We start from the raw sequence: 10,112 nt of genomic DNA, 5'->3' as shown, positions 1-10,112 counted from the left end.
TTAAAAAAAAGTCTTACACTACTTTTAAAAGGTTTAGGTCTCCAGAGGCAGGAATGAGGAATCTGTTGCCTTCCAAACGTTGTTGGGCTACAACTCCCATCATCCCCAACCATGCTGATTGAAGCTGATGAGTCCAACTACATCTGGAAGGGCAGATTCCCTATCCCTAAACTCGGGGTAGGTGGGGGGACAGAGGAGAGATGTGGAGGGGCAGCCACCAAGTAGGTATGCAAGAGTACGGCAGAGAGTCATGGTTTGGCACATAGATGCTACAGTAAGAAACTATTCCCTGTTCATCTTAAAATATTACAGCAGGACAAAAGGGCAGGGGAGGACTAACGATAATGCTGTACTGGCCTAAATTCAACAGTGACATGCCAATATAGAATTTCCTATGACTGTATGCCTTTCAATGAGAAACAGGGTCATCAGTCACCAATCCCGAACCTCTGCTCATGGAAGCCTGCTTGCACCTTCACCTTACTGCTCATGATTCCTTGTGGAGTGGTGGAAATATCATTAGGAACTATGATAACCAGGATGGGGGGGGGCATGATTGCCTCTACAAACAGATGGGGAAGAACAGTGATGGGAAGCAGCTAAGCAGCTCAGCGGCTTTTGCAATCTTCAGAGGAAGGTGTCACTCATGGGGGTGGGGGGGACAGACCAGCAGCATGCTGTTGATGGTGGTGGACAATCATTCACAGCTGCTCAAGTTTTTAAAAGAGCAAAAAAGGCAGCCAATCCATTCCAATCCTTTACTTGCAAACACAACTTTCCATGCAGAGTTGTTCAGATTTAACTGCTGATGTTCTGAGCTAGCTCCCCAGGCCTTCTCCTAGCCACAGGGGGAGGAAAAGCTTTTTTTTTTTTGTTTCTCTTTTTGCTACTGGACAGTTATTTCAACCAACAATGTGTTCTCACTTGAACATTACAGTAAATGAGTCCTATGTAAGAGACATTCTAACAACAAAACAAAACAAAACCTCTGTACATAACTTTACAAACATATTAACATATAAATAACAGAAAGCGTCCAAGCAGGAGAGCTTCCCCAGTAGTCTTTTTTTTCTTTTTTCTTCAGACGTTTTCTTTTTTTAACACTGGAAGGGAAGAGTCAGTACCTTTCCTCAAGCATCACAGGGATTGGTTTGTCTTTTTTTATATATAAATCTCTCTCCTCTCTCTCTCTCTCTCTCTCTCTCTCTCTCTCTCTCTCTCCCCTTTTTGTCAGTGCCTCTGGCTTCAAGTGAGCAGTCCGTGCAAAGTGGGCAACTCCTCCTTAACCTTCTGGGAAGGTGCCCTGTGGGGCTAAGGCCTCAGCCAGCTGGTCATCGTTCTGGTCCAAGCTCTTGCTGAAAGACTCGCTTCTTCTCCCGACAGTGCTTCTTGTGGGCCGGCCAGTCTTTCTGCTGGCACTGCGAGCCACAGTACCGTGCGACCTGGCACCGCCCACAGATGTTAAATTCACGTAACTGGAGAGAGGAGTACGGGACAAAAATCAGTATCCCTTTTCAGGGCCCCTAGAGAAAGAAAACCACCCCCCCCAAAAAAAAAAGCCAACCAAAAGGGTCCTAAGGTGGCCAGTCCCAGTGCAATCTTTGTAGGAACTAAAGCAGGCCTGGTCAGGATCTGAGTAGAACAGCCTGGGAACCCTACTAAATGCTGCCTTGATTTTCATTGTGGATAAAATATTATCCAGCCCCCACTGGTGCATTTCTCTTGTTTATGAACCAGAAGGTCTCATTATGAGTGTCTTCTTCTTCCGCACCCCCACCCAATCTTACACATTCTGAATTCAATGGGACTGAGTAAACACGTACAGGACTGCACTCTCAATTTCTTTCCCTCATGGTCTACAACAAGGATAGGGAGCTGTGTCGCTCGCCACCCCCACCTCCTGCATTGGCCAGGTTGAATGGGGCTGAGGGAGTTTCAAGCTGCAGTTCCCCACCCCTGGGTTTATAACTATGGCTTTGGAACATAGAACACTACCTTACACCAAATCAGACTAGTATGGCCCAGTTCAGTGTACTGCCTATGTTGCACAGAAGCAGTGCTCCAAAGTTTCGAGCAGTGGTCTTTCACAGCTCTAGCAAGAGACTGAACCTAGGACTCAAAACCGATGCTCTCCTGCTGAGTTCGAGAACGCTTCTATATCCACAGACCTATTTACATATTTTCCTCCACAAAGCATTCAAAACTGTCATCAGAGGAACAGATTCCCTTTGTACAGGTTATCTTTTCGGGTGACTTCTATCCATCCTTCTATACAACAAAGTTTCTTCAGTGAGGTTTAAAACCAGAGCTGTTCATTTTGATCTTGTTTCCCCATGACCCTGTCCTAAGAAAAAGTGGGCTAGGAAAAGGGGGGTTGGGCCTATGCGCAACACTGACTTTTCCACACCGAGAGGTAGGATGAAGGGTTATCCAAATAGAATGGTAGCACAGTCAGTTGTACTTCACAGAACACCACTGAGAGAGAGATGTGTCTGAAGCTTGGAAGCCGCTGGCCAGGATAACTATTTAGGCTAAAAACGGTGCAGAGAAATTCCTTGCAGGGGGTACAAAGAACACACTAGCTGTGCCTAAGGACTTTTTGGTTTTTTAAAAAGAAGCAACCACACTGAAGAGGGTGAACTTGCAGCAGCCAGCCTAGAACAGGGACGGTCTTATCCATGACTTGCTTCTGGTTTTGAACGCACCTGTTTCTCAATCACTGTGCAGGGAGGGTAGTGACATTCATAGTATGTGCACGAACTCTCCTCTTCTTCCACAACATCCCCATTAGCGTTATAATAGCGCGTCACATTCAGCACTGGAAACTGTTCCTCTATGGGGTCTGTGGGAAGCTGCTGGATCGCCAGCCAGTATAAGCTTTGTTCCCTTCAAGAAAAAACAGCAAATTAAACATTTCCGCAGCAAGCTTGTGCTGCACCATTGCAACATGTTAAAACTCCATCCCTCTCAAAGCAGAGAGTTGACAGTAGCCACAATCACAACATACCTTTAAAGGACTCTGATACAGCCTTAAACGGTTATGTCTTCCCCTAAAGAATTATGGAAACTTTAGCTTGTTAAGGGTGCTGAAAGTTGTTATAAGGCCCCTGTTCTCGCTAGCAGACATACAATTACCAGAGTAGTTTAACAACTGACTCTCGAGAATTGTTGCTGTTTGAGTGGAATAAATAACCTAGGGTGGGAGACATATCCTCCCATCTAGGGCCAGGCCAGAGAGAACTTAGCACCACAGTTTCTTCAGATGCAAAGAAACACACATAAAAAATCATCAAGGGGCTATGCAAAGAAACACGTTCTGGAGTTGTTTGACTTCCAGCCCCTTTTGTCCCTCTTGCCTGTGACACTGTTATTGAGAATTTACCTTTGTTTACTAGAGATTTCTTCGGCTTTGGGCCTCCATCCCCATGGAACCAATCGCAGGTTGTCTAGACGATTGTCCACTGTCACTGCATTCAAATGCACGACTTGAAAGCCAGGGGCGATGCCCCCCCGATGCCTCTCCCTGAAAGAGAAGACGAGCCACCTGCAATTCCTGAAAGGAAGAATTCTGATGCTTCTAGTTGCTTGGACTCCTATAATACATCATGGGCTGCCCTTGAAGGCAGTATGGAAACTCCAACATGCTCAAAGAGCTACTATCAGGGTTCTAACCGGGGCAGGTCATTGGAGACAACACATCTCAATGGATGCAAAAGAGCTTAACAAGCTTACTTTGACTTCAAGGTGCTGAGTCTGAAAATTTAAAACCTTACACGGCTTAGGACCCAAGGCATAAAGGACACCCACCCCCCTGTCCAGTTCTTAAGATCTTCTGCTGATGACCTTCTGCAGGCATCCCTGCATTTAAGAGATAAATTGGGTGGTGATCAGGGGAAATGCCTTAGAAATACACCTGGCATCTTCTAGGTAGCAGGCAAATTCTTTTTTCTTTTAAGTCACCCAAGCTGTTAAAGGGAAAGGATCATAGCTCAGCAGTAGAGTCTCTGGATGTAGGAACCCTGGCTTCAAGTTGTGGGTAGCCCTGAGGCACTTGGATGGGTTGGCACATTTTGCATGCAGAAGGTCCCATGTTCAACCTCCAAGATTTCCAAGTAGAACTAGGAATGTCCCCTGCCTGAAACCCAGGAAAGCTGCTGCTGCTGCTGCTGCTGTCAGTCAGCATAGACAGTACAGAGCTAGATGGATCAACCTCCTTCTAAATATATGGCAGTTTTGTATGTTCAAATTATAGAGAGAAAAAGGGAGGGGGAAAAGATACTTTAACACACAACACAGCCCACTTTCCTTTTACATGGTGGCTCAGTTTGTACATCACAGTAAACCTTAGCTAATGATTTACTGTGAATGTATATGTCTCCCCTCTGCTCATACTAGAAGAAAACAAACCATGATCCCTTCAGCTTAGAAGATGTGTCCAAAGTAGGGACTATGGTTTGTTTCACCTCCAACAAATCACAATCAGAAAGCTAAAAACAAACATTGGCTACACACTGTGGGTTGTCAGGAGAAAATCAAACCACAACCCCTTGGTTTGGACACAATGCTAAGCCAGGGATTGTGGTTTGTTTCTTCCCACCATGAATAGGGAGAGGTAATACAGACGCTATCTGCTCATGCACAGCAAACCACGGCTTATGGCTTACCCTGACACGTGAGAGTTGCCATTATAGTGCCCATCTCCAAAGACTATACATACACATGCCTCAGCAGTCTGGAAACCTGCAGCTATGTTACCCCCTGCACAATGATACCTACCACAGTAACTCATGCAGCAGGCGTCCGAACCCTCTTCCTCGGTTTTTGTCAAATGCAAAGGCAAATATTCTAGCACCATTTCCATCTGCGTCGACCTCCATCCGAGCCTGGACAAAGACAGAGAACACATCTCTTCATGCATTTTGTTTAAAATACAGTGGTGCCTCGCAAGACGAACGCCTCGCAAAACGAAAAACTCGCAAGACGAAAGAGTTTTCCGTTTTGGAGGTGCTTCGCAAAACAAATTTCCCTATGGGCTTGCTTCACCCGGACCTGGTCTGAAGGCGGTTTCCATAGGAACGCATTGATTGATTTTCAATGCATTCCTATGGGAAACCGTGCTTTGCAAGACGAAAAACTCGCAAGAAGAAAAAACTTGCGGAACGAATTAATTTCGTCTTGCGAGGCACCACTGTATATGTACGCTCATCTAAACATCATAGCAGCTTCAAATACGAAACAAAGTAAAATGTAAGTAAAACTATTAATAGACGGAAACGTAATGGTCATTAAAACAGAAAACTGCAAACCAAGTAACAGAAATGTTAATAAAAAAAGAAATAGCAAAATATTAAACACTTGGGTTAATAAAAGTTTTCTCTTGTCACATAAAAGATATTAAATGATGGTGCTATGCATATTATGACTAGGGAAAATGATTCAGGAAAAGGGTGCCACCAGACGAGGGACTCTGTTCCCAGTCAACACTCTCCTAACATCTGAAGGCAGAGGCACTCTGAGTAGAGCCTCTAAAGTTCAAAATCAGTCAGGTCTATATCAGACGAGAGAAAGTGGGTCAATAATGGACATGGGAAATGTCAGATGAGATGCAAACTCTGCCTCAGGAACCCAGTTTATGTGCTTGAGTTAACAGACTCTATATAAGATCAGAGCCTTCTTGTTCAGTGAGCCTGAGGATATATATAAACCATGATGAGTCTCTAATTTTCCCCCAGACACCTCAAAAGCCTGTGCAGAACCTGTTGATATCAGGTAAATGAATGGGTGAAAGTGTAATGTCAGTGTATTTGAAATCTGCCCCTTTTCCAAGAGCAATACATTTTCTATGAAGCTCCCCAAACTCCAATCTAAAAATACATGAAGCCTATATACAGGTGAAACTCGAAAAATTAGAATAACTTTTCCATGATAATTTCAGTAATTCAACTTAAAAGGTGAAACTAATATATGAGATAAACTCATGACATGCAAAGCAAGATATGTCAAGCCTTCATTTGTTATAATTGTGACATTATGGCGTACAGCTGATGAAAACCCCAAATTAACAATCTCATAAATTAGAATAGTAAATGAAATCAGCAAAACAAGGATTGCAAATAGAGCAACATTGGACGTCTGAGAAGTAGAAGCATGCATATGTACTCAGTACTTGGTTTGGGCCCCTTTTGCATCAATTACTGCCTCAATGCGGCGTGGCATGGATGCTATCAGCCTGTGGCACTGCTGAGACGTTATGGAAGACCAGGATGCTTCAATAGCAGCCTTCAGCTCTTCTGCATTGCTCGGTCTCATGTCTCTCATCTTTCTCTTGGCAATGTCCCATAGATTCTCTATGGGGTTCAGGTCAGGCGAGTTTGCTGGCCAATCAAGCACAGTAATCCCATGGGCACTGAACCAGGTTTTGGTACTTTTGGCAGTGTGGGCAGGTGCTAAGTCCTGCTGGAAAATGAAGTCAGCATCCCCATAAAGCTCGTCTGCAGAAGGAAGCATGAAGTGCTCCAAAATCTCCTGGTAGACGGCTGCGTTGACCCTGGACTTAATGAAGCACAGTGGACCAACACCAGCTGATGGCATGGCTCCCCAAATCAACACTTCACACTGGATTTCAAGCATCTGGCATTGTGTGCTACCCCATTCTTCCTCCAGACTCTGGGTCCTTGGTTTCCAAATGAGATGCAAAAGTTGCTCTCATCAGAAAAGAGGACTTGGGACCAGTGAGCAACAGACCAGTTCTTTTTTTTTTTTTTAGCCCAGGTAAGACGCTTCTGACGTTGTTTCTTGTTCAGGAGCGGCTTGACAAGAGGAATACGACATTTGAAGCCCATCTCCAGGATCCGTCTGTGCGTGGTGGCTCTTGATGCACTAACTCCAGCCTCAGTCCACTCCTTGTGAAAGACCCCAACACGTTTGAATGGTCTTTTCCTGACAATCCTTTCCAGGCTGCGGTCATCCCTGCTGCTTGTGCACCTTTTTCTTCCACACTTTCCCCTTCCGCATAACTTTCCATTAATGTGCTTCGATACAGCACTTTGGGAACATCCCAAAGAACATCAGCAGACTTCCCCATGATTGTGCTTCCTACTGAACCAGACTGAGAGACCATTTAAAGGCTCAGGAACCCATTGCAGATGTTATGGATTGAATAGCTACTGCACCTTTTCACAATATTCTAATTTTCTGAGATTGTTAATTTGGAGTTTTCATCAGCTGTATCATCACGATTATAAAAAATAAAGGCTTGACATATCTTACTTTGCTTGTCATGAGTCAATCTCATATATTAGTTTCACCTTTTAAGTTGAATTACTGAAATAAATGAACTTTTCCACGATATTCTAATTTTTCGAGTTTCACCTGTAAAAGAAAATGCATTCTAAAGTAAAGCTACTCCTGATTCTGCAAGTGAAGGACAACTTGCCTAGTTATCCTACTTCAGAGAACAGTTTGAGTCTTTGGAGAACTTGGTACTTTTCATACAAGTCCTCAAGTCCAAACCCAGATGTCTGGATCGGGCCAAGTCCTTTTATGACCCACATGCTGTTTCAAGGGAAAATGCCTCCTCTTCTCTCTCTGCCAACTTATTCAGATAGTCATTACTGTATATGAAACCACTGGCTTTCATGAGTTTGCTTAAAGCAGGTTCCTTAGACAGTCAACCCTTCCTGTTTTTGATCTGCCCTAATTACTGACCATGTCAGGTCAGGGTTCATATGGAGAGCCACAGGTTCCCCATCCCTGATCAAGAGGAATAATAGCTAGCATGTGGTCCTCCCAATGCTCTTCTGACCATTGGATATGCTGACTGGACCTGATGGGAGTTTGAATTCAACACTTGGAATGTGGAAATAAGGTAGATAACATGGTTCTTACCTCAAAAGAGTAACTCTCCACAAGTGGAATGTCTTGCTCATCAATCAGTGTGTACTTTGTCTAGAATAAAAAAGGAAGGATAATTAAATACTTTATATTGTGGATACTTTTCCAATCCCTAGCAAGGCACTCTTCTTTCATTTCAGCACAACAACACTTTAAGCTATTACACTGAAAAGAGAAGTTTTACACCTTAAATAGGTCATTCATCTGACCGTGCATACGTCACACACTTGTCTAAACCAGGGGAAAGCTGCTCCAGGGTTAGCCTTGAGCATTCTGGGATCTCTACCTACCATTGTGTCCACAAGCCTTCTAGGAAGTCCAAATGCCAGAAAGGAGTGTACTGCCTTTCTCTTGCCTTTGGAAGTAGGAGAGGAGAGGAAGAAAGAACTGTAAAATGTAAGTTCTTGCTCAGAGACCAAAATCTGCAACTGAGAGGGGCAGCTCTGGCCTAATATAATTATACCACACAATAATAATAATAATAATAATAATTTATTATTTATACCCCGCCCATCTGGCTGGGCCTCCCCAGCCACTCTGGGCGGCTTCCATAAAAACCAAAAATACAGTAAAATATCACACGTTAAAAACTTCCCTGAACAGGGCTGCCTTAAGATGTCTTCTGAATGTCAGGTAGTTGTTTATCTCTTTGACATCAGCTGGAAGGGCGTTCCACAGGGCGGGCGCCACTACCGAGAAGGCCCTCTGCCTGGTTCCCTGTAGCTTTGCTTCTCGCAATGAGGGAACCGCCAGAAGGCCCTCGGCGTTGGACCATCAGTTAGTCTTTAGAGAGCAGTTTTGTGTTTCAGTTTTTGCTATAACAGATTAACATACAAAACTTAACCCAAACAACCTGTAAAGCAAGACACTGCACCAAGTATTGGTACACATCCTTTGTGGTCCATGTTGATTATTCCAAAAAACAAAAACAGAAAAGCACAACAACAAAAGAAAGTTACAGCAAGTATGTATAAAGAGAAATGTATCAAATCTGCACAAGAAAATAGGAAGCTACTTAGGATCAGGTCAGACTACAAATCCGTCAGAATCACCTAGTCTAACCAGTAGGCACACTCCAAAGCAGAAAGAAGCCTCTCAGATCACTTGCTATGTAACCCTTTGAAACTGCAGATGCCACCCATGTGCTCTGCCAGTGAGCTATGGACCCCTTTATAGCCTGAATACGAAGGATATAAAAAGAAATAAATCTCCCCATTTGAGGTCCACCAACGGGAAGTGCTCCACAGAACAGCTCATTACCCCTCTACAGGGAGAGATGCAAAGAGAGAGTAAAACAGAGAAAAGGGACCTAAACGAAAACCAGCCTCCCGCATCCTTCTACCTTTAAAAATTAATAATAAATAATAATAATAATAATAATAATAATAATAATAATAATAATAATAATAATAATAATGGGATCATGGAACCCCAATGAACCCAGTGACGTCACAGAGGGGTCCTGTGTGACGTAAGGGAGCAGGTCAGACGCGCGAGGGGGCGGTGATGCGATAGAAGAAGGGGCGCGGATCTCCCAACATAGAACATGCGCGGGCACGGAAACACACGCACACCGCATACAGACGCGCAAATCCTATTTCTCCCACTCCGCGCCGCCCCACGGAGCCCCACGCGCACCTTGCCGGCCACCCGGCCGAGCCGCACGATGCCCAACTTGAAGTCGGTCATGGCCTTGGCCTGGCAGGGAGCGGAGAGGAGGTGGGAAAGGGGAAAGCGGGAGGAGGAGGAGGAGGAAGAGGCGCAGGCCGGAGGGAGACCCCGATGCCATGCGCCGCCGCCTCGCGCAGGAGGATGGGAAGCGGGGGGCGGGGCAGCGCGCGCCGCCACCGCTGATGCTGCCCCTCTCTTCTGCCGCCGCCACCAACTCCTCCCCCTCCAACCTGAAGCCGCGGCCCGCCAATCAGCGTGCTAGCCGCGGCGACGCGTCATTGATAGCCGCCCGAGGGCCGCCCGGCGCGACCGAGACGCCGCATCACGTGTCCGCCGGCGGCGGCCGATGACGCACATCGCGCTCGCGGGAATTCTCTCTCACTCCCGTCCGACGAATGGGCACGGCTGAGCACGCGATGAGAACCTCCCTCCTCCGCCTTTTAAAGGGCACGTCCCATATATATATATATTAAAAGAGAGAGAGAGAGCATTATGTGCGAGGTGGGGTATCCCATATTAGTGCACGTATAGTATATTTTAGCTTTGTC

The 10,112-nt window shown here is 45.3% G+C and overlaps 1 protein-coding gene across 1 annotated transcript; it reads right to left on the bottom strand.

Moving 5' to 3' along the window:
• Positions 1 to 744: 744 nt before the first annotated feature.
• On the bottom strand, positions 745 to 9,791 carry LOC128405940 (zinc finger MYND domain-containing protein 19-like). Its single transcript, XM_053372980.1, has 6 exons — positions 9,532 to 9,791; positions 7,888 to 7,947; positions 4,777 to 4,883; positions 3,383 to 3,523; positions 2,706 to 2,886; positions 745 to 1,475 (listed from the first exon to the last, which is right to left on the bottom strand). Exons 1-6 carry the CDS (start codon positions 9,580 to 9,582, stop codon positions 1,332 to 1,334), a joined length of 684 nt encoding a protein of 227 aa, XP_053228955.1. The 5' UTR covers positions 9,583 to 9,791; the 3' UTR covers positions 745 to 1,331.
• Positions 9,792 to 10,112: the final 321 nt, after the last annotated feature.

Source organism: Podarcis raffonei, chromosome W (genome assembly GCF_027172205.1).
Source record: "Podarcis raffonei isolate rPodRaf1 chromosome W, rPodRaf1.pri, whole genome shotgun sequence".
NCBI classification, from domain to species: domain Eukaryota; kingdom Metazoa; phylum Chordata; class Lepidosauria; order Squamata; family Lacertidae; genus Podarcis; species Podarcis raffonei.
This window is presented reverse-complemented; position numbering and strand designations above follow the sequence as displayed.

What these genes read in the sequence shown, in the direction of transcription:
- LOC128405940 (XM_053372980.1), bottom strand. Translation starts at nt 9,582, where the DNA reads ATGACCGACTTCAAGTTGGGCATCGTGCGGCTCGGCCGGGTGGCCGGC. An exon ending in TCGGCCGGGTGGCCGGCAAG is followed by an intron (nt 7,948 to 9,531) that starts GTGCGCGTGGGG and finishes TTTTTATTCTAG; the next exon opens with ACAAAGTACACACTGATTGA. An exon ending in CTGCTGCATGAGTTACTGTG is followed by an intron (nt 3,524 to 4,776) that starts GTAGGTATCATT and finishes CTTCTCTTTCAG; the next exon opens with GGAGAGGCATCGGGGGGGCA.